Consider the following 24,550-nt stretch of genomic DNA (forward strand, 5'->3'; position numbering starts at 1 on the left):
CAGGCCACCCCAGCCGTTCCACACTACTAGGTGTCTGGATGGCAGAAGTGACTATAGACTCCTGCAGAGTGGTCCGCGTGGGATCCAGCCTGCTACGAGCAGCGGCCTGCCCTGGATGGAATGACCACAGATTCCCCCTCCAGAGAGAAGGACACAGATACAGGTACTGCTGTGGCCTCTCGTTTACCACTTTACATTTCTGCAAAATCTCTCTACTCTCCTCCGTTACATAACAAGAGCCGAGTGCTGGGATGTGTCCCTTTCGGAGACAGCAACGTGGCCAGAGGGCTCTGGCTCCACAAAGGACTTACTCCTTGGCCAGTCGACAAGTCTTGAACATGTTCTTCATGTGACACAGCTGGACCCGCAGCAGCTGAAAAGAAAGAGGTGGGGGCAGGAGTGGGAGGGGGATGTGAGAAGAGGAATCCAGTGCGGGAAGCCCAGGGCCTTTAAACCCTGGAGGTCTAGAAGCCTTGCATGCTGCAGCCAGAACAGACTGTCCTATGCTCTAACTCGCTCTAATTCACTCTGACAATTGGCTTCAGAGTGCTCTCTGCTCAGGGAAGGCCCCTCCTCCAGGTCTGTCTGCCGTCACATAGGCAGACTGGGGCAGAGGGGCGCTCTGAAACTCCAGCTTCTCACTAGCTACCCTATTCCTCATTCACTCATGCTTTCAGTGAAGGAAGAAATTCCGCTTTTGCCATCGAGTGCTATCTACAGCTTCATAGCTGCCATTGCCAGGTTTGAGGCTCCAACTAGACAGATACCTGGGAAATGGGAAGAGATTAAGAAAGTACATAGGGAGGGCATGAATGGAGACGGTTACAGCTTTGACACTGCGATGACAAGAAGTGTGGTAATTGTGGGAAGCCCTGTATAACCAGGGGAAGGGACGAGGGAAGGAGATGAGGGGAGGGGACGAGGGACGAGGGGAGGGGACGAGGGACCAGGGGAGGGGACGAGGGACCAGGGGAGGGGACGAGGGACGAGGGGAGGAGATGAGGAGAGGAGACGAGGGGAGGAGAAGGGCAAGACTCTGAGGTGGCCTTTCCAAGGTCTTACCCGGACTTGATTGAGCAGCTTGACCTTCCTATAGAGGGCACTGTTTATGTCCTGCACGTTGAAGAGAGGATCATTCCAGATCTTAATGAGCAGGTCCTTGGAGAAATTGCTGACGTAGTACTTGCCGAAGTCCCACTTGCGCAGAAGCCGGCTGGGGATGACCATCTGTGCATTCTCATGGCAGCACTGGCAGAAGTACTTGCCCAGGTACTCACAGTACCGCAGTCGCTTGATATAATCTGGAAAAACCGGAAAGCCAGAAAGCCAGATGTAACTTTCCCACCTACAAACTGGGAAGGTGGCTCTGCTCTTCCCTTGAAAGGGTGGAAAGGGACGGCCAATGGCCTCTAGCAACCTCTGTCTGAGTTCCCCAGAGCTCGCCGAAATCCAGAGTGGAGCCTGGGGTAATGTCCCACCTTGGAGGCCCTGAGGAAATAAAACCAGCCGCAGTTGGTAAGATCCAGCCTTACCAGCTGGCTGGAACTACCCAACTTTCCACAGTATACAGGCCTGGCCATGCGCTCCCAGAAATCATTTCCCTCCGATCGCCAGCACTCTCGCCTACTACGAACCTTTCTCTCTCCTTCCCTACTTCTGCCACCTCCTGTACCGCCTTTGACACGCCACCTCTCCCTACATGTGGGGGAGGGTACAGAGCCTCTGGAGGCAGCGTGGTGGGAAGGGAAGGCACTCACCAGGGTCAGTCCGGATGCCACATCCTGCACAGCGGTAATTCTGCTTGGCGACGGCAATTTTCCTCCTGAGGAAGGATAAGGACAGGGCATTGGCAGATAGCAGCTGCGTGAGGCCTTGGAGGTGTGAGGGACTGAGCACACACACACAGCTCCAGGTAAGTATGGGAAGAGAGGGGAATTCACCTAGGATTCAGCTGGACAACATTGAACCTACTGGGAGAGCCGACTCCATAAAGGATTTAGGTCTAGGCAGTGACTCTCCCCAGGAATGAACCACACATTCTGTACAAACGTAAGCAATGACACGTGGTAAAGGAAAGAATGACAGGAGAGAAAAGCATCCATCCATCTTAGATAGAGAAGAAAAACCAGCAAGCTCACAAAACTGCTGGGAGGAAGGCAACAGGTTGGGGATGCCAGCAAAACAAAACCCGCCTTGTTTCCAGCCAGCTCTGGGACTCAAGAGTAAGAAACGAAGGACAAAATGGACAACCCTCCTCCTCCGCCTTTAAATGAAGAGAACCGTGTGGGAAGGACAGCTGAAGGCAGAGACAAGTGGGAGAGACGAAAACCCTGACAATCCACAGAGGACGGATCTGTGCTCCCAAGGGCACAGACACTGGCCACTCACGTTGGGGCTGGATGAACATTAAAAATTATCTGAGGCCGGGGGGGCGCCCACTCCAAGTTGCCACGAACACGAATCCGCAGCTTGTAGATGTCAGCATGCTGCCCGTCATCCGGTGAGATGGGCAGTGAGTCAGGGATGGGTAGAAGCTGCAGGAGAAAACACAGTTGGGGAAAGCGCACACGGACGGGTGTGGGACACACAAATGCAGGACCCTTTCGGCCATGACAGAGCATCATGAGTGAAAGACATTTCAGGAACACCACAGGATAAGAGCTTCAGGTAACCTTGGTCCTCAGAACCAACCAGGAGGCACCAAGGTACTAGAAGTGAGGGCTGTGGGTTCCAAGAAGCAAAGAGAAACGGCCTCCCACGGCAGTGGCCCCATGGCTCATGTTGTTCCTGCGCCCATTCCAGGACCCTTGCCGTGCCAGGGTGTTTCATGCCTTAAAGACAAGTGCAGAGCAAAGAATCCAAGCAATTCGCTTTTGCGCAGCGTCTCCGAGCTGGTCAGAAACCAAACGTGACTGAGTCTGGCGAGCAGTCACGTGAATAAGGACGGCGAAGGAGCCGTCATCTCCGCTCTGACAAGGCGAGCAAGCATTCACTGTTCATTTATCACCTGAGCCACTGTAATAAATGGCTTCCATGAGTAAGGCGGGGAACACACAGGCTCATTCCAGACTGGGGACGTGTGACGAAGGAAAACAAGGTCACAAAGGCTCCCGGCCCCTGGGTAGGAAGAAGAGCCAAAGACCTACCTTCTGAGGTGCGTCGTGCTCCGGGACGAGCCACTCCAGCTCTGAGGCAGCTGGAAGCTGCATCCCCTCAAACTGCTTCAGGAGCCCCATGGCCACCGCCTCAGCAGATGTGGAGTGCAGGAAGCCGTGGGAGCTGGAAAGGGGAGAATCAAGGACGGCTGAACACAGGGAAAGGACGGGCAGATGGAGGCTTCCCTTCATGATCTCATCCCCCACACAGCAACTTCTGGGCTGGGAGAATACCCACAGCACCCCGGCCTGCTCATCACCCTCACACAGGAGACAGTGAAAGTCCGCTGGTCTCACAGTCCGAAGATTTCGGTTCAAGCCCCACTTCCTGTCACTACACAGCACTGACACATAGGACAGTGAAAGTCCGCTGGTCTCACAGTCCGAAGACTGTGGTTCAAGCCCCACTTCCTGTCACTACACAGCAGTGCTAATGAAGGACTCTGTCACTTCCTTTCTCTTAACTTCAGCTCCTCTAACAGCAAAATGGAGATCATAATGCCTGCTTACAAAACAAAGTGAGTAAAATTGCTTTGTGGACTAAAAGGCGACCCCTGGTTGGGTCCGTGATGTGGAATCTGTTCAATCTGATTTCATAACCAAAAACCATCATCACTGCTCTCTTTTGAGACCTTCTGGGGCCTCCGGTTATGATGAGAGTCAGCAGAGAAGGAATCCCTCACTTCCAGCTTTGCCTCCACGAGAGCCCGTCCCATTGGGACCAAAGAGCTTCTGCTTTCTTCTCGTGGGCTCGCCGCCATCAGCAAACCCCTCCCTCTGACCTTGCCTCCTCTTACATCTGGATGGCTTTGCCCAGCCATATGCCAAGAACTGGGTTTGTTTCTCTACGTATCCTCAGGTTTTCTTTTTTTTTTCTTTAAAAAAAAAGTACTCACAAGGACTGGGAGGAAACGAAGGATCTGCTGCTTGAGGCTGTGTTCCTTCTGATGTCAGCATCTACATGGAAACCAGAGATAAGGGGAGCGCAATGGAAAGGGGTGGGTGAGGGATCGTGGAATCCACGACGCGGTGCTGCCAGCTAAGCACTCAGGGTAACAGCCAGGTGCCACATTCTACGCAGGATAAAGGAGCAGGTGAAGCTCTACACACAGGTTATAACTTGCCTCTATCCAAGTCAAAACCAGGCTGAATTAGTAACATTATGCACAGCACTGAGAAGGTGAAAAGTGTTACAAACCCAGGCAGAACGACAGACTCAGCTTTGGTGTGAAACGGTGAATGAGGTTCACAGACACAACCCCTCACGTGCACAGACACAAAACAAGGACTCAAATCGCTCCCTCATTCTCCACATCTTAACCTTTCTTGAATGATAAGCTCCCTTAGGCAGTAACTCTGTCTGGCTCTTAGATATATAACATTCAGTGCCTAACACGTAACTTGGATCACAGAGGTTCTCATGAAATACATGTGACATTGGAACTTGGCTTCTAACACTTCACCACTGTTGCCATCACCCCGAATGTTACAAGTGTTTGGAACTTTGCTGCTAACATCTCATCACTGCTGCCATTTTACCCCTGAATGTTGGAGTCTTCTATATCCTTAGAAAAGCTTCATGGAGGAAAAGGAACTTCTCTATAGCTTTGCAACTCTTTGGAGATGCCTGGTTACCAACACATTCTGACAAAGATGGTCAACATGATCTCTGAGGCATAATTATACAGGAAACTGTGGCAGACCTTCCATAGCGTATTTCTGACAAAGGATTTAGAAGAGGATTTCTAATAACGAATGCCTGAACCTCCAGAGACCTCAGAGACCTCGTCTACCCAAATACTTTTGATGGAGGGGAATGCGAAACACAGCAGTTATGTTCAAGCAAGGCAGACACAACCTACCCAAGTCATGAAAACAAGACTGTTCTGAGAAATACTCTCTCTCACGTCCTTCACTGCCCAGTGAAAAGACCTTTCTTTCCTAATTAAGCCTACACAATGACCAATCTACTCTGAGCACTCAGGACATGAATCTTGTATGGCATCACTGTGCACTGGGCCATGAGTAGCTCTACTGTTCCTCACGTTTCCTCTGTATGCAGATTTTTGTCTGGACAACTAGATTATAAAATCACCCTATTAGGAAATAAGATTGTGTCTCCTTCTTCCCTTGGCTCTAAAATACTTAACACAGGGCTCATATACAAGCATATACTCAAATAATATTGCTGACAAACTAATGTCTTCAAAGCTACAAATATGAGTAAGATAACAGAAGTAACAGAAGTTTTCACATGTTCTCTAAGCACAGGACAAGACATCAACACGTTTTTGCTGGTAATTAACACAGCCTACTTAACAACAAAGATGTTCAAGTAGACCGTGTTTTCTGGCTGAATCTGTGCCACCAAAATCCAGATCCCAGTGCACTGCTAGTTGTCTTATTTCTAGCTAGTGCTGGTAGAGAAAAGAAAAACAGTAGAGGCAACAGTAGGCCAGACCTTCACAGACTGTTTGGTTTGTGACATGTATTTGGGTAACACTTACACTGCCTTGGGTTGTACGTTAAGTCTTGCCTTGCGCTAGTAGCCCTCAGAGTGATTGGACATAAAAGTTTTCAGAAAATATTTTCTGAATAAATGATTAATTGGCTAAAAGCAATTAACAGCTATTTCAAATTCCATCCTGTTTGGGAGTCACACAAAATAAGAAAAAAACAAACTTAGCTATCCCTCAGGAAGGAGCTAACCAATTTTCTTATTTTAGTGCCAGGCTATTAAAGAAAATACTACATGCCAGAAAGAACAGACAGTGATAATTCAGTTTCTAAGGAAACCACTGCCTTCATAAAACTATTTAGCAGTTCTTCATCCTCACAAAGAAGAAACTTTTTTTGAGAGAAAAAAATCATTCTCTCTTTAGAAAATACAACTGAGTCACACTGTAACATGCTTCTTCCTCTCTTTGACTAGAGGTAAAGTGAGGTCGGAGGTACATGCAGGGACTTCCCCTTCCCTGCCAATCATGAATACACCAAGAGTGTGGAGGGGCCGCCCAGCTTCGGAGGCCAGGCTCTGAGCCCGGAGTGGAGGGAGAGCAGCACACCCCATCAAAGGGGCCATGACACCCGGCCCCAGCCAAGGACCACGCAGCTCTATGGGTCCTGGGCCCGCGCTGCAGCCTTATCACTCTCTCGTCAGCTCAAGCAGACCACTAAGTTGATGTGGGTGAACCCCTAGTTGAAGATCTGGATAAAAGCAGACCGAGTCTAAGCCAGCGAACTGAGGAGTGAAGAGAGGGGGAGCTACCCATCTGGATGGACTCAACGTGTCCCAAGTGAGAGCACTTACGGAGCAGCTCCGAGACTCTCACCATCCAAGTGCAATTTAACATAATTCTGAAACTTTTTATTGATTTTTTTGGTACAAAAACAAGTATTGTTATTGCAAGAGAATGATTTCAGGTGCTTCTGATGCATAGATGTTAGGTTGAGTAATCGCAATTTTTGCCATTACTTTTGCACCAACTTAATAGAATAAGGCCATTATTTACTGACAGAAAAAAGTTTAAAAATATAAAAATAAATAACAAAAACAATGACAAGTTATAAGGAGAAGAATTTGCTGCGTGTCCAGACACTGGTATTGAATGATCAGAGAAGAGCTGGCTAAAACCTTGGTACCTTAGCAAACTACGCAAATTTTTTTTTTTTTTTCGAGACAGAGTCTCGCTCTGTCGCCCAGGCTGGAGTGCAGTGGTGTGATCTCCACTCACTGCAAACTCCGCCTCCCGGGTTCCCGCCATTCTCCTGCCTCAGCCTCCCGTGTAGCTGGGACTACGGGCGCCGCCACCACGCCTGGCTAATTTTTGTATTTCTAGTAGAGATGGGGTTTCACCGTGTTAGCCAGGATGGTCTCCATCTCCTGATCTCGTGATCCGCCCGTCTCGGCCTCCCAAAGTGCTGGGATTATGGGCGTGAGCCACCGCGCCCGGCCAACTACACAAATTTTAAACAAAATAAGTGAGTCACAAGAAGAGTCAACTTCAGAATGTACTGGCCAGTTTGACGTTGGTTTCCATCCTGCTTTCTTTCTAGAAGATAAGGTCATACCCAACATATCTGGGAGTCCAAATCCAACAAATTTTCTGTAACTGCTGCCTCAAAAGGAAACATTTCAAAATGGAGAACCCAAAGCATTCTTGTTTCATAAAGAGAAAAAATTTAATTTAAAAATGGATGGGGGAGAAGCAACCGATTACCTTCAATTGGATATAATTTTGAAACTTGTCAGAAAATACAGCCATGAACTTTCCTGTTTACCTACTATGCCAGCTCTCAATTTACTGCCTTTCGACTCTAAATCTGCCCTTGTTTTTGCCTGCTCTGCAGTAATGGAGCTGGACACAGAAACATTTCTCCTTTGCCAGCTGACATGATGTGAAGTTTTGCGGTGGAGGGTGCTGGAGGCAGAAGGGGTTTCTCTGGCTGGTTCTGGTTGCTTCTCTAGGCTGACTCCGGGGGAGGCACACCTTGGGCAGCTTTGCAGCAGAGTACCACGAGTGATGCCCTCATAAACAGCCCCCTCAGCACCCACCAGGAGAGCTTCCCTGGAGAGCTTTACAGTGAGTGCCACTGGCCTACCACCTTCCCACGAAGCGCTTTCACCAGTACCCTTGGGTTCTGAGACAGCACCTCTCATGGGCATCCTCCCTCAGCACCCCAGAGAACAGTTTCCCGGTGACAGTTGTTGGCATGCCACCTCCCCATGGAGAGCGTCCCCTGGCACCAGCTCAGGGCAGCTCTGGGCTTCAGGGAACCCCGCACCAGCTCAGGGCAGCTCTGGGCTTCAGGGAACCCCACAATCCAGTGAGCCAGGAGGTCTGGATCTCAGCCTTGGGGATGTAATACTCCTTTACATCTATTCCCACCCCAGATGCTCCATCCCAGCCCCGGGGATAGTGGCTGCTCCTCCACCTGCTCCTCCTGCGCACTCTTTTTTTTTTTTTTTTTGGAGACGAAGTTTCTTTTTTTTTTTTTTGAGACGGAGTCTCGCTCTGTCGCCCAGGCTGGAGTGCAGTGGCCGATCTCAGCTCACTGCAAGCTCTGCCTCCCGGGTTCACGCCATTCTCCTGCCTCAGCCTCCCGAGTAGCTGGGACTACAGGCGCCCACCACCACGCCCGGCTAATTTTTTGTATTTTTTAGTAGAGACGGGGTTTCACCGTGTTAGCCAGGATGGTCTCGATCTCCTGACCTCGTGATCCGCCCGTCTCGGCCTCCCAAAGTGCTGGGATTACAAGCTTGAGCCACTGCGCCCGGCCTGAGACGAAGTTTCACTCTTGTCGCCCAGGCTGGAGTGCAGTGGCATGATCTTGGCTCACTGCAACCTCCACCTCTCAGGTTCAAGCAATTCTCCTGCCTCAGCCTCCAGAGTGGCTGAGATTACAGATGTGCACCACCATGCCCAGCTAATTTTTGTATGTTTAGCAGACATACTAAATGTTTCACCACGTTGACCAGGCTGGTCTCGATCTCCTGACCTCGTGATCTGCCCGCCTCGGCCTCCCAAAGTGCTGGGCTCACAGGTGGGAGCCACCGCGCCCGGTTTCTCCTGTGTACTCTTGAGAGTCTTCTTTACTCCTCATGAGCCAGTTTCCCACTCCATGATTCCCACATTATAGTTAATCATTCTTTTTACTAAACTTTCCCTATTCAAATTACTGTGTAGTTTCTGTCTCCTGATTGGACACTGACTAGATATATCTCCGCAGAACATGAAAACTCTGGAAGAATCTACACACGAAGATAAAGAAACACTGATGCAGCTATAATACAAGAAGGTGGAGATGGGGGAAAAAAATAACAACAACAAAACTCTAAATCCAAAGAAGTTGAAAAGACTGTCTGAGATTGGGAGCTTATGAAAGATATCGAACCCAACTTGGCAGACACCATCAGCAGAAGCAGATGACGTGAAAGAAGACAGACACAAAAGATGACGCATCACATATCAGATAATTCCATTTATACCAAGTGTCCAGAAAAGGCAAATCTACAGAGACAGAAAGACGAGCAGCTGAGTGGGGCTGGAAGTGGGGACAGGAATTCACCGTAAAGTGACCCAAGGGATACTACTGGGGTGATGAAAATGTCCTCAAGTTGGATTACGGTGATGGCTGCACAACTTGGTAAATTTACCAAAAATCGTTGAGTTGTACACTTGAAGTGGGTGAATTTTTTCTTTTTTGAGACAGGGTCTTGCTCTGTCACCCAGGATGAAGTGCAGTGGCATGATCATGGCTCACTGTAGCCTCGACCTCCCCAGACGAAGCAATCCTCCCACCTCAGCCTCCAGAGCTCTGGGGCTACAGGCATGCACCACCACACACAGCTAATTCTGAAATATTTTTTTTTTGTAGAGATGGGATCTCACTATGTTTCTCAGGCTGGTCTCCAACTCCTGGCCTCAAGCAAGCCTCCCAGCATGCTGGGATTACCAACATAAGCAGCCGCTACACTCAGCCTAAAAAGCAGCTTTTTAATTGAAAAACATTTCACGGCCGGGAGTGGTGGCTCACACCTGTAATCCCAGCACTTTGGGAGGCCGAGGCGGGCAGATCATGAGGTCAGAAGATCGAGACCACCATGGCTAACATGGTGAAACCCCGTCTCTACTAAATATACAAAAAATTAGCCGGGTGAGGTGGTGGGCGCCAGTAGTCCCAGCTACTCGGGAGGCTGAGGCAGGAGAATGGCGTGAACCCGGGCGGCGGAGCTTGCAGTGAGCCGAGATTGCGCCACTGCACTCCAGCCTGGGCGACAGAGCGAGACTCTGTCTCAAAAAAAGAAAAAGAAAAAGAAAAAGATTTCACATTCTTAATGTAAAACCTGTCATGTGTATACACATTTTTTAAAGCCCCCAAAATGAGGAAAGAAAGACCGAATCAAGGCCTGCCTGGTGGTGAGAGCAGATTGGACACGCTCTGAGGGAGAAGTGGCTGACAGTCAACATGTGCCCCCAACAAAGGACTGGGACTAAACGCCCCGGAAACCAGTTAGAAAGGGAGTCAGGAGAACTCCTCCTCAGGCAGGGAAGACTCATGTTAGATCAATGAAGAAAGGGAGTCAGGACGACTCCTCCTCAGGCAGGGAGGACTCATGAGAATCAATGACAGTCGTTTAGGAGTAGGAAAAAAAAGCAGCCTAATTACTTTTATTTCTCTAATCTTAAAAACATTAAGTTGATACCATAATATTTGTACATATTGACAGGGCACGTGTGATATTTTATGCATACAACGTGTAATGGTCAAATCAGGGTATTCAGAATATTCACTGATTGAACATTTATCATTTCTTTGTGTTGGGAACACTTCAGATCTCTTCTGACTATTCTGAAATATACAATGTGTCAGCCACAACCACACTACTGTGCTACTGAACATTAGAACTTACTCCTTCTAACTGTGTGGTTGAACCCACTAACCAACCTCTCCTTATGCCCCAACCCACCTCCTCCCCAGCCTCTGTAACTACCACTCTCTTCTCCACCTCCATGAGATCAACTTTTTTAGCTTCCACATGAGTGAGAAAATGGGAGCTCCTGTAATATTTGTCTTTATTGCTCTAAATCTTGATCTAATCTCACATAATTATTTCAAATTCCTAGTGCCCAACAATATTAACAGTTTTAATAAAAAGTTCTGGGCCACGTGTGGTGGCTCACTCCTGTAACCCCAGCATGTTGGGAGGCCGAGGTGGGCAGATCACGAGGTCAGGAGTTTGAGACCAGCCTGGCCAACATGATGAAACCCTGTCTCTACTAAAAATACAAAAATTAGCCGGGCGTGGTGGCAGCTGCCTGTAGTCCCAGCCACTCTGGCGGCTGAGGCAGAAGAATTGCTTGAAAATGGAAGGCGGAGGTTGCAGTGAGCTGAGATGGTGCCATTGTGCTCCAGCCTGGGCAACAAGAGCCAAACTCCGTCTCAAAAAAAATACAAAAAGTTCTGAGTTTTGTTGTTGTTTTTGTGTTTTAAAGTCATTCTGAGCAGAAAACTACTATTTTCTTTCCATTAACCTCACCTACAGGAAACCTACTTGTTTGGATCACAAAACAAGAACAAACATCTACTGCAGTAAATCCTACTTGTACACAAAGTACCCAGAAGAGATGGCTTTCTAAACACTGGCTCTGCAAATTCAAAATTCTAAAGAGACACTAAGCTTCATACCACTCTATCCTACTTCTGCTGCCTGAATGTGTGGCAGGAGCTTAGGATAGGTCTGAACTAAAATTCTTCATCTAACTATTCCTTTCTAAACCGTCCACTACCTCCATCAGTCACAATGGCCACTAAATCTAAATTAATCACCGTAGGGAAGGATCACCAAGGACAAACTTGATGAGGAAGATTGTTGGGGTCACATGAGGATGAATTGGTGAGTATCTGAATTGTTCCCGGCTTGGTGTTCTGGCTTAGCTCCAGTTTCTTCCAACTAGTTCTCCAGCCCCCCGAGTCCTCGTAACCCTCACAGTTATCACGTGATTAAGTATATACGAAAAAGCTGGTGCAACATTCACACACATGCGTCTATGAGCACATCCACGCTTGCAAGGTCGGCTACCTGAGAACATCGAGGCCAGTGACACTGACAGTCCGTTCTTTGATATGTGAGTCAGGTTAGATCCTTCACTACCATCTGTGTAATAATGACGACAAAAGGGGCCCTTTAGTATTCCAGCAGGAAATAAACTAATATTCTACACCATGCGTTCCTGGAATCAAAACTTGCCATTTGCTCCCAGACATGAAATGGCGTTTAGGAACTGACATCCTTGGGTAGGTGCTCACTCTAGCTTGGAGGAGAGTTACTGCTACTTCCTATGCCATGCCCAGCCTCAAGGACCTCCCACGGCAGTGGTTCTCAGCCACGGTGACTCAGGCAATGACGGAGGCATTTCTGATTGTCTCGATACTGGGGAGGGGTCGCCACCAGTTGTTGTGAATCGACTAGAGAATTAGTTGATTGGACATCTCCTCAGGGTCCACAACGGCAGCAACAGTTTCTAACAGGAGTGGCTTTGGGCCTGTCTGTCGAGAGGCTCCTTACAGACTGCACAGCCTCCCGGATCCCTGCTGTGCTGCGGGACACAGATGTGGTTGTCACGTGGACTGATCTGCATTTACCTCACTATTCTCCTCCTGAAATTCCGGCTGCGGATCCTGGGAGCGAGGTCAGACCCTCTTTCTTTTTTTAATTAGGAGATGAAGTCAATCACAGACTGTGGCATAACAGAAAATAGATACTTGGTCTCTGTCTCCAGTTCCTGGAGAGAATTCCTAAAATTCTTGGAATTTCTTGAGTTGTAGTAATATATTTTATTCTTCAAAAGAAGCCCCTTTCAATCATAGCTGAGTTTATGCTAATGAGGAGACTCCTGGCAGGCCCCTAGACAGACAGCTTCGCCAGTGGGGGCTATCAAAAGAACCAACCACGTCATGAGAGGGCTGGAACTTTTACTCCCCCATCAGGTCCAGCGAGGGGAGAGGGACTGAAGACTGAGTTCAATCACCAATGGCTGGTGACTTAATCAATGGTGCCTATATAATGAAACGTCAATAAAAACTTGGAACAATGATGTCCAGGCTTCCTGGTTGGCGAACACATCAATGCACCTGGGAGGGTGGTGCCCCCAGACACCATGGGGACAGGAGGAGTTCCTGTGCTCGTGATCTCTTCCTAGGCCCTACGTACTTCTTCATGTGGCTGCTCGTTTGCATCCTTTACAACAGGCTATAATCCTAAGCTTTCCCAAGTTCTGGGTGTCATTCAAGCAAATTATCCCACCTGGGGAAAAGGGGTCATGGGAACTGTGAATTTGTAGTCAGCCTACAAGCAGAAGGGCAGGTAGCTTGGTGACCTGTGTCTGGCATCTGAAGCAGAAGTAATCTCACAGGACTGTAGCCTGCAGGATCTGTGCTGACTCCAGCGAGTTAGTGTCAGAACCAAATTGTAAGTCACCCAGCTGATGGTGGAGAATTGGAGAGGAGTTGGAGGATCACATACAAACAACCAACCAACCAAACAAACAAAAGGAGTTTTAATGAGTACCTATTGTTGTCATAAATAGAAATCAGAGACATTAAGGAGAACATAGAAGGAAGACTTCCTGAATACCTGGAAAATTTGTGGAAAAACAGAGTTTCTGAACAGGGAACAAACGTGTGGTTCCTCCATCCGGAGGCCTGTGCAGGCGAATGGGTTCTCTAGATTGTGTAAACAGGAAATCAAAGCCTCACACAACACGAGATCTATCTGTCATCACATTATAATGTTATAATGGAGAATTATAGATACAGTTCACCTCTGTCCACGTACACCATGTTGTAACAGAGAATTACAGACACCATTCACTGCAGTAAGGAAACCACTGTTGGTCTCGCCCATGAGGGAGGAGCGTGTGTCCCTGAACTGTTTTTGTGTGTGTGTTTGTTTGCTGATGAACTTGAAGAAATCTATGACTTGCAGGAACGGGACCTTAACCTGATTTAACACAACTGCCTTCCCAGACTGGAACCCCACTGTTCCTCTATGCTGGTACTTCAACAACAACAACAACAACAACAACAACAACAACAACAAGAGTCTGTGCCTGTGCTAAGCAACTGAGCACTGCAAGGGCAGAAATTCAGGCTCACTTTGTAGGCCTGATTTTGTTCATTTTTTGTCCCCCTGCCCCCAATGATTCTGTTTGTCCTTTTCTCTTTTGAACACTTTGAAACAATTTCAGTTGTGTTATGGAACCCAAGAGAATAGGATTCTAATTCCAAGTGGTATGGACCAGCCCTACAAGCTGAAAGGAGGAGTCAGAGTGGGAACCCAAGAGAAAGATACCACTGAGGAGGAAGCATCAGGGTGACACCAGCCAGCAGCCACTCCGCCTGGAACACCTGCTTTCAGTGCTCTTTCCTACTGAAGTTGTAAAGGGGTTTTGTTTTTAGCAGAATGCTGTCCCTTACAACAGCTAGTAACAATCCATAATGAAGATCTTCTACTTAGGAAAAACTTTGCAGCTTATCATTCTAAATGGAAAGAAACAGGAAATAAAAGTTCCCTTGTAACAAAGTGTCACTTCTTACCTTGGATTTCAAATTCATCAACCTCATCAGCAGAGCCAGAGTCAGAGAGATGTGCTGAATCGCGTGAGCTGAACTGGGAGCTGCTGGAGGTGACCCGAAAGCCTGTTATGTTTAAAAACAAAAAGGAATAAACAGGGCAGAAAGAGGTCTTCTTGTCCTTCCAGTGTCACAAGAAAAGGGACCTGGTATGACTTCAACAGAGAGAAATGGAAACTTTCCCTTTAGAAAGTTTCAAGGAAACAGAAGGTACTACTATCTGGAAAGCAAATCCGGGACGAGCGTGCTTAGGTCTCCTGATATCAGAAAACTATTTTGGAAGGGAGCTATTCCTTTATATATATATTTTTAGAGCTAGGGTTTCACCATGTTTGCCAGGAGAGTCTCGAACTCCTGGCCTCAAGTGATCCACCCGCCTCGGCCTCCCAAAGTGCTGGGATTCCAGGCACAAGCCACTCCACCTGGTCTGGAAAGGAGCTATTCCTGATGTAGGAAACGGAGCGACTCTAGGATGAGTATTCCTAGTATGGTTTAAAAAAAAAAAAGTAGGACTATATAGAAATGTCTTTCTGGGCCGGGCGCGGTGGCTCAAGCCTGTAATCCCAGCACTTTGGGAGGCCGAGACGGGCGGATCACGAGGTCAGGAGATTGAGACCATCCTGGCTAACACGGTGAAACCCCGTCTCTACTAAACAATACAAAAAACTAGCCGGGCGAGGTGGCGGCGCCTGTGGTCCCAGCTACTCGGGAGGCTGAGGCAGGAGAATGGCGTAAACCCGGAAGGTGGAGCTTGCAGGGAGCCGAGATCCGGCCACTACACTCCAGCCTGGGCGACAGAGCGAGACTCCGTCTCAAAAAAAGAAAAGTCTTTCTGACAGCAGAGGAACCACTGGTTTGGGTATAACATCCCAAAGGAAGAGCCATAAGGCACCAGGCCTTATGCTGAAGCTGGGAGAATGTGGGAATAGTGTCCACAGGCTCCACTGACTTCCATGCTCAGCCTCCTGGTACACAGGGAGCAGGTTCTTGGTGCGGATTTGCTGGCGCCGAAGGCGGATCTTCTGCTTCAGCTCCTGGATCTCTCTGTCACTGTCTTCCTCTTCCTCCCCCTCCTCCAGGCACCGGCTCATCATGTTGCACTTCATTAGCTCGATGGCAGCGATTAAGGACTCTGAGATGCTGAAGTGGGCATTCTCCTGGGGGAAGGCGAGCAGCAAATAAGCAAAGGGTTACAAGTATTGAATGACATTATAATGTTGGAAAGGGGAGTTTCCAAGATAGGAACTGTCTGTCAAAAACACCCTGGAGAAATGGACATTTCTACTACGAGGAAAGCTGATGGCTGGAAAACCTATTCTAGGTTTTCTTCACTCTCTTACTTTGCCAAGCCTGTCCCTTCCTGTCTCATTTCTACATAAAAATATGATAGAGAAGAGGCCCAGGATTTCAATCAGGTTCCTTCCCAAAATCATACACCTGTACGCAAAATATTAAATGTTATGTCTCAAGATAAGAGTGTTTTGCAGGCTACAAAATGCTACACAGATGTCATTTATTGCTTATCTGAGCCTTAGAACAAAAGATAGAATTTGATTCTGGAAACAGTATTTACCTAAGGTGCCCGGGTCAAGGGAACTGCAATCATGCAGCAAAACCAATGCTGCCAGACGCAGGGGCTCACGCCTGTTAATCCCAGCACTCTGGGAGGCCAAGCCCAGGAGTTCAAGACCAGCCTGGGCAACACAGGGAGACCCCCCATCTCTACAAAAAATTAAAAAAATACCCAGGTGTGGTAGCATGTGCTTGTAGACCCAGCTACTCGGGAGGCTGAGGCGGGAGGATTGCTCGAGCCCAGGAATTTGAGGCTGTAGTGAGCCATGACCATGACACTGCACTCCAGCTTAGGTGACAGAGCAAGACTCTTGTCTCAAAAAAACAAAAACACACACACAAACTTGATGCTTCTCTGCCCAGGCTGGCTTCTAAGATAAAATCGCTAATATCTGGGACTCGATGAGGGGCACATGCTCCCTGCAGAGTTCCTCAGAAACAGAACTTGCTGAGCTTCCTTCTACTGTGAACTTATCTTTACTGTAGTCTGTACCCATGTCACTGCTACATACCCAAAACCTCATCAGAACATATGGCACCACAGACCTTTAGACCCAATCTCCCAACTCATGAGCTCTTCATGAGGCCCTCGATTTCCCACCTTTTCCAGGTCGGCACAGCTGCCGAAGTCTTGCTCAGAGAGGTAGCTGATGAGGGACTGTCCTTCTGATGGTCTTCGGAACATGCCTTCCCCTGAGCACAGGTACCGACCACCTTCTGTGGGAAATGGAATGTGGATGAAACAGTCAAGCTTCTTCAGGAAGTCTTAAGCTTTTACCATTAAAGATGCTCCCAAGTCTTCCCAGGTAACTGGGAATTAGAGGTTGGAAGAAGATATCTACCTTCTAAAAGCACTTCTTGCACTTTGGGAGGCCGAGGCGGGCGGATCACCCTAGGTCAGAAGTTCGAGACCAGCCTGGCCAACGTGGTGAAACCCCATCTCTACTAAAAATACAAAAATTAGCTGGGCGTGATGGCTCACACCTGTAATCCCAGCTACTAGGGAGGCTGAGGCAGGAGAATAGCCTGAACCCAGGAGGCGGAGGTTGCAGTGAGCCAAGATCGTGCCACTGCACTCCAGCCTGGGCAACAAGGGCAAAACTCTGTCTCAAAAAAAAAAAAAAAAGAATTTCTTGTACTCTTAGAATCCCAGAGCACTGAGCCTTTTGGTTGGAAAATGATGGAATAAACAGAGACAATCCTTCTGCCATCTAAAATCAAAGAGAACATGCTCTCCCCCATACCATATAATAAAGAAAAAACAAAATAAAAATGGAAAACTCTGGGCTGGGAGTCAGAAAAGGACACAAATGGCTTCCTCCTCTGCATGATTTGCATGTAGAGTTTGTCTGCTGGTTATTAAGCCCAGATACTCCAAGTCCTCTTTTCAAGGTCCATCTCATCCACTCACAGAGCCATTCCATATGGATCAGCTGACATGCCTGGTGCCAACACCCTGCGGTAAGAGTGGGTAGGACCCCGAAGTCAGAGAGGAGCAAGAGAAGTGGCAGAGCAGTGTGATTTCTAGCACAGAGGTTGAAAATGACTAAAGAGCGACTGAGATGGTAACAGTATGTACCCTCCGCAGAGCTGAGATGAACCCCAAAGCTCAGAGCTTAGCAGGCACAAGGGGCGAGCAGAGAAAAGATAGAGTTTTAGCCCTGGCCTTCATAGTACTCACCATACTCCATGTACAGAGAACTGGGTGTGCTGACTTCACTGCTTTGACCAGAGTAGGGCAAGGGGCCTCTCAACTTCGCCTTATCATTGCAGGATTCTAATGGCGACGACCGCCAACGAGTAAAAACACACATACGAAGTGAGCAATAGATACATTCCCAACTTTGGAGTTTCAACATTTAACTGCACCCCTTCCCAAAGCCCTCCCAAGCAGGAGAGAGGTGGCACAACAATGGAACAGCCCAAGGGCACAGAAACACAGGGAGGGAAGGAGATGGCCGGTCAGTACATTCTAAGTGGAAAAAAAGAAATGTGATCCAGAATGGGGCAACATAAAGGAGAGAAAGAATCAAATCAAAATGGATTCATGAAATTTGCTTCTCTTTCCTTACATCTTTTAACCAAACATTACAGGAATGTTAGCTGATTTCTATCCTCTTGACAAACCAATTTAGAAAAGTCTTTAGACGGTAAAACAAAGACAAGTGCATTGAAACTTTTCTGACATGTTGACATTAGGTTTTAAAGTAACATCAGAAGATTTACATTCACTAAGGAAATAAAATTCAGCAGTGTCCTAAAAAGAAGCATCAAGGCAGTGCTGGAGAAGCCCAGGGAGAGGGCCCCGTAAGCAAGGGGCCTGTTACGGGGCTCAGCCCATCCTTATTGAAGAAGGGAGGGAGGGAAAGCTGGCGAGACAGACAATGCCTGGGACAGGAAGAGCGAGAGCTGGGAGGGGAGAACAGTGGCAGTCAGGGCTCACAGGAATGAGAAACTGATATTCTTCACAAGGAAACACAACATTTCCAGGACCACAGAAGGAAGAACAGGTGGAAAAGCAGGTGGGTGCTTGAAAATGAGCAGGATGCTATGGGAGAATGAATGAATGAGCTGCATCTAACCCATTTCCCCGACAGATGGTGCCAAATTGCCAGCTACTCCTCTCACAAAAAATGCTACTCTGTGAAAGAACCAATTTTGTGTTTTTCTTGGGCCTCAAAGACTTCTGGTAGTCCTGGTCGTGGGGTCTGTTCCTTCCTACTGAACTGAGGACAAACTAGTAGTCACCACGTTGCCTTGGTAAAAAACCATGACTTGGAATTCTCAAACAGCATACAACACAAACTCTACCACGACCTTAACCTCTTCACAACATGTGGCCATTCAGCCTTTTCTTGCTGAGTTCACTTCTTCCTAATGCTGCCATTTAACTAAATCTTTTTTCTTTTCTTTTTTTTTTTTTTATTATTATTATACTTTAAGTTCTAGGGTACATGTGCATAACGTGCAGGTTTGTTACATATGTATACTTGTGCCATGTTGGCGTGCTGCACCCATCAACTTGTCAGCACCCATCAACTTGTCATTTACATCAGGTATAACTCCCAGTGCAATCCCTCCCCTCTCCCCACTCCCCATGATAGGCCCCGGTATGTGATGTTCCCCTTCCCGAGTCCAAGTGATTTCATTGTTCAGTTCCCACCTATGAGTGAGAACATGCCGTGTTTGGTTTTCTGTTCTTGCGACAGTTTGCTGAGAATGATGGTTTCCAGCCGCATCCATGTCCCTACAAAGGACACGAACTCATCCTTTTTTATGGCTGCATAGTATTCCATGGTGTATATGCGCCACATTTTCTTAATCCAGTTTGTCACTGATGGACATTTGGGTTGATTCCAAGTCTTTGCTATTGTGAATAGTGCCGCAATAAACATACGTGTGCATGTGTCTTTATAGCGGCATCATTTAACTAATTCTTACAATTCCCTTCCACTCACTTGATACCTGCCTTCTTACAATTTCTCATCTCCTTAGGAACAACGCTATTCTAAATGATGGTCCTACAGACGTTATTCCTCCTTAACCATCTCTTTTCCAAGCTCACACACCCAATGGCCTCACCCACTTCCAGGAAACCACGGGTTTCAGCCCTCTCTCACTCCTCTGCCCTCTCTCACTCCTCTGCCTTGCAGACCCATTCCAGTGTTCCTCTCCATGAATTATGGTACCCAGGATGGAACACAAGTCTCAGTTTGAACACCACCACGAACACCAAGGAAACACACTGAAATCACTAGAAAAATCCTATGCAATAGCTGGAATGGGGTGCAGGGATTTATACGGAAATGAAAACAGGTGAAAGAAAAAGGAAACAGGGAACTACAGGAGAGGAAAAACACACACACACACAAAAGAAAACAAAAAAGAAAAAAACCAAACATGCAAGTCTATCTGAGACCACAGAAAGGGGTAAAATACATTCTGGTGTTAATTCAAGGAAAATAAAGTAATCCATAGGAAGTATTCAGTTATAAGAAAAATTCTGGGCTGGGTGTGGTGGCTCACGCCTGTAATCCCAGCACTTGGGAGGCCAAGGCAGAAGGATCACTTGAAGCCAGGAGTTCAAGACCAACCTGGGCAACATGGTGAAACCCTGTCTCTACCGGAAAAAAAAAAGTCAAAAAATTTTAAAAAAGAGAAAAAAGTCTGCCACTGATTCATCATGATGCCTCAGACAAATAGCGGCCTCAGTTTCACCTTTGGCCAAAACCGAAATGATAAGTCTTGACTCTGCCTCTCAGAAGCTGTTGAGAAACTGAACGAGACATTTGGAATTGTGTATAGAAAACACATCACATGAAATACTGGTAACATTTTATAGACAGTTCCAAGCATCACAACGAGACCAGACTAGCCAGACTTGATTTGACACCAGACTGAAGAAGGTTCTGAACTAAGAAAGGTGGTCACAGAGCAGAGCAAAGAGGAAGTGGAGGACCAATTCCCAAACCTGCAATGGGATCTTCAACTATAATGGTGATATTCCTGGGACCTCCTGTAGGTAGTCAGACAGGTGCAGAGGAGAGTCCAGACAGAGCAATGAGAACAGAGAGGAGAAAAAAAGTGTCCTAAATTTTACGCAGCAGAAGTGGGGATGGAACTCCCAGGAGGAAACCCCAGTTGTGAAGGGCGGATGGCTCGTCCAAGAAGGTGTGCGTGACCCGTATTTCCTCAGATACTTCTGCACACATTTTCCCTGGCTCCCTTTTCCAAGGCAGGATTCCACTGGAATCCATATGGATTCAAGAATGGGGTGGGAAAGTTTTACATGCTCAAAGGCCAGTGGCTTGGAGTACAGCAGACATCAGGCCTGCAGCAGCAGATGTGAAGTGAGGGTCCAGCCCAAGTCATCTTCACATCTAAGAAAGCTCATGGGAAGACAGGCTTTGATTTGGAGATTCTTCTCCTCGAGATTTCCAACAACTTAAATCACATTCTTGAGGGAAAACAAAGACAAAAGTTGGTAATTCTGAAGGTTTCAGATGAGGGCCTAAGCTCTCACCTTTCCAGAAATCACAAAGAGAAAGCAATGCTATCTCCAGTTGCTAAAGAAAATCCTTTTTTTTTTAGGTCACTGAATTTTTTATATTTTATTTTTATATCTTATTTCTGGGGCTTTTGTGACCCAGAATGGCTTTGAGCACAAAGCTCCATGCTATAGTTTCTCTTATGGAGATCCTGCCACAAACAAAACCCAACCAAAGCCTGCCGGATACCACAAGCCAGGAAAGATGATGGCAAGAAGGCAAAAGCAAGGAGCTCCACGTTTCCCACGTGTAGGCTGCCCCTCCTATCAGATGGTGTTTGGTGAGGTCCCAGTGGCCAGGGCCTGCTCATCTGACTGCCTCTCGGTCTGAATCAGTGATGCGGCCGTTAGCCCCACCCACTCACCTGCTGGATCACATCACCCTACCCTCACTATCGCCTTCGTTTTAATTAGAAACCCCAGTATCTCTCTACCTCTTACATTGGTATTACACCTGGTATTATTACACCCTGGTCAAACTTCTAAGACGTCACAGGAAATGACAGAACTTAATGGGATTATTTTTAAAGCTCACTAATACTTTCCCTGATCCAAGAGATACTTTGAAAAGTCGAACTGTGATGAGTCACGCTATCCTCTGATGTTACTAAACTAGCAAAGAATCCAGGAAAACATTTAATATTAGCAATGTATAAACAAACAAACATAAATAGAGATTCTGAGTCTTGGTATTTCGTTATAAACTTCCTTCGTTACAAAACAAGATGTTACACAGTCAGAAACAGAACGCCTCTCTCTGCCATCTGAGAAGTCCCCATAACACAGCCTCTCTTCACTCTCAGTTCAGGGCTACCTTGCTGACTAGCAGCTGGTGTTCCTCATTACCTGGAGCTCCTCTGGAGGCGATGCTGGTATCCGAATGGGAGCGAATATGGCTCTTCTTTGCCCCACTGGTGACGGTGAGTGTCTGCCCCTCTGAGAAGCTGGACCTGCGGAGGACACTGGACAGCTGGCTCTCCTCACCTCCCTCCTGGTCCCCTAAGGAAGAGGCAGCAGAATCTGGCTTCTGGGAGCTGCTGGAGGAGAACAAATTGGAGCTGCTGCTCTCGGCATTGCTGCTGTGACTCTGACAGCTGGCAGTCCGGCCTCGGGGGTCCAAGTTGCCAATGGCCAGGTACTCAGGCCCCTCACTGGCATCACTTGGGGAATCATTCTGGCTGCTGACCCAGGATGCCTCTATAGGGCTGGTCAGAGTACTGGAGCTCATCTCATTTGGGGTTAAGGGGGAATCCCTGGCTAGTGCAGAGACTGAAACCGGGAGGGCTTGGATGGTTTGATCCTCTGCTGGTGAGACGTGCCCTCTGCTTTCTTGAGGTTTCCGGGGAGGGCCAGAGAGTGAAAAGGAAGTAGATCTTCTCTCTAGAATATAAAAGGAAATGGTAAGGGGAGCAAGGGTGAGGTGGAATCCTGCAGTATGTATGAAGGACTTCTTCACAGCTAAGGTTCAAACTTTCTATTGTTACTAGGTGCCCAGGACATAAGATGTCACCTCAGAAATGGCAAGTCAAATAAAGTATAAAATTATTTAGAAGCAGCTAAGTCAAGTGTATGGGCTCCTGAGACAGTGGCTTTATTGCTTATTAGTATGCATTCCTCATCTGAAAAATGAGCAGTAAGAGGACTGTTTGAAGGCTCAAATGGGATAACACGTACAAACTGAATACAACAGAGCCTAGTACATGATTGGCAATCAATGAATGTTAGCTAGCATTGAAATGCCTTCTTGGTTGGCCGGGCGCGGTGGCTCAAGCCTGTAATCCCAGCACTTTGGGAGGCCGAGACGGGTGGATCACGAGGTCAGAAGATCGAGACCATCCTGGCGAACACGGTGAAACCCCGTCTCTACTAAAAAATACAAAAAACTAGCCGGGCGAGATGGCGGGCGCCTGTAGTCCCAGTTACTTGGGAGGCTGAGGCAGGAGAATGGCGTAAACCCGGGAGGCGGAGCTTGCAGTGAGCTGAGATCCGGCCACTGCACTCCAGCCCGGGCGACAGAGCGAGACTCCGTCTCAAAAAAAAAAAAAAAAAAAAAAAAAAAAAGAAATGCCTTCTTGGCAACGTGGATTAGAAACCCAGGAGAATCTAAAAACATCTCTCCCTTCTGTTACTTCATGATTCTACTGAGTTATTTCAGGCTAGTCACTATATAACTTGTAAAGATGTCCCTTCTTAAGAAAAACTGTACCAACCAAAGGCTCAATTTTCAAAGCCTATGAGCAACCACAAAGTCTTCTTACTTTCCAGGGCTGGGGATGAATGTAATGGCCACTTTTTCCTGTCTCCATACCTGAGCCATTGTTGGGCATGGATTGGTGGAGGCTAGAGAAGGACCCAAAGTAGGAATTCTGAGCATAGCTGGTTGGAGGGGTGTATGTGGAACTGGGCAGAGCTGTCAGGCTCTGGCTCTTTGTCACCAGGAGTGGGCTCTCGTGCTTTCTGGCAAACTAAAAAGCAAAACAAAACCAAAGAATGTGTCAGAGTTAAGGACAGAGGGCCTCAGAGTGGGGGGCAATGCAGTACTGCAGAAATGCTGGAAGAAGCCACCTCTGCAGTAGGCCTGGACTTTAGCCAGACCTGTAGATACAGCAAGGCTACCTTCTACTGTAGTATGTAATTTACAACTGTGAAACCACAGCTTCTGCACTGGAATCCTTCCAAGTATTAAACCAGGAGTGCTTTATTACAGAGGCGGCACAACAGTACGTAAGATTATGTATGTGGAATCAGAAGTCAGACAGACTAGGGTTCCAATCCAGGCCCTGACACTTGTCAGCTATTTGATCTAAACTCTGGACCACGTATCTACTCTGTGCCTCAGCAGCCTCCTTTATAAAATGAGATCAATGCCCACTTCACAGAGTTACGAAGATTCAGTGAGATGATCCATGTATCATACACAGCACCATGCCTGGCACATAGAAAGTATTCAATGGATAGTAACCAACAATCAAAACTAAAAGAATCAGGCCGGGCGCAGTGCTTCACGCCTGGAATCCCAGCACTTTGGGAGGCCGAGGCGAGCGGATCACTTGACGTCAGGAGTTCAAGACCAACCTGGCCAACATGGTGAAACCCTGTCTCTACTAAAAATACAAAAATTAGCCGGGCGTGGTGGCACAGACCTGTAATCCCAGCTACTTGGGAGGCTGAGACAGGAGAAACACTTGAACCCGGGAGGCAGAGGTTGCAGTGAGCTGAGATCATGCCACTGCATTCTAGCCTGGGCGACAAAGTGAGACTCTGTCTCAAAAACCAAACCAAAACAAAACAAAAACAGAAAACAAAATTAAAAGAATCTGGAGAGATAGGGGATCCTCTTCTCTACGAAGTGGGGACTCTGATTCCATTCTAGCTAAGGCACTGACTGGAGTATTAGTCATGGAGTAAGTTAATTTTAGGCAACAGATTTTCTTTGTACTATAAAATTTTCTTTACATCAAAGAAGAAAACATGAAAAAACTGACCCCATATAACATTAAGCTATGCCAGGTCTGACCCTAAACCCTGCCCAATTCAGAACCATCCCTCTTTCCCCAGATCTCTGTCAAGGCGTGGTATCCTCTGTCAAAAGATACCACCGGTTTAACAAAATCGACCTCCCACTCCCCAGCTTAGGTCC

General features: G+C 47.4%; 1 protein-coding gene across 1 annotated transcript in view; it reads right to left on the reverse strand.

Annotated features, from left to right (window-relative positions):
- Positions 1-24,550, reverse strand: part of RUBCN (RUN and cysteine rich domain containing beclin 1 interacting protein) — a 52,282-nt gene that overhangs the window by 2,421 nt on the left and 25,311 nt on the right. Inside the window, exons 6-19 of the mRNA XM_025374937.1 lie at positions 23,219-23,375; positions 21,757-22,290; positions 20,335-20,379; positions 17,545-17,640; positions 16,465-16,577; positions 15,241-15,448; positions 14,256-14,357; positions 11,740-11,814; positions 4,052-4,112; positions 3,147-3,279; positions 2,389-2,534; positions 1,758-1,822; positions 1,063-1,301; positions 312-373 (exon numbers count right to left, since the gene is read on the reverse strand). Coding sequence (XP_025230722.1) covers positions 312-373; positions 1,063-1,301; positions 1,758-1,822; positions 2,389-2,534; positions 3,147-3,279; positions 4,052-4,112; positions 11,740-11,814; positions 14,256-14,357; positions 15,241-15,448; positions 16,465-16,577; positions 17,545-17,640; positions 20,335-20,379; positions 21,757-22,290; positions 23,219-23,375 — 2,036 coding nt within the window. The remainder of the gene's footprint in view (positions 1-311; positions 374-1,062; positions 1,302-1,757; positions 1,823-2,388; positions 2,535-3,146; positions 3,280-4,051; positions 4,113-11,739; positions 11,815-14,255; positions 14,358-15,240; positions 15,449-16,464; positions 16,578-17,544; positions 17,641-20,334; positions 20,380-21,756; positions 22,291-23,218; positions 23,376-24,550) is intronic.

The sequence above is a fragment of the Theropithecus gelada genome, chromosome 2 (assembly GCF_003255815.1).
Source record: "Theropithecus gelada isolate Dixy chromosome 2, Tgel_1.0, whole genome shotgun sequence".
Lineage (NCBI taxonomy): Eukaryota > Metazoa > Chordata > Mammalia > Primates > Cercopithecidae > Theropithecus > Theropithecus gelada.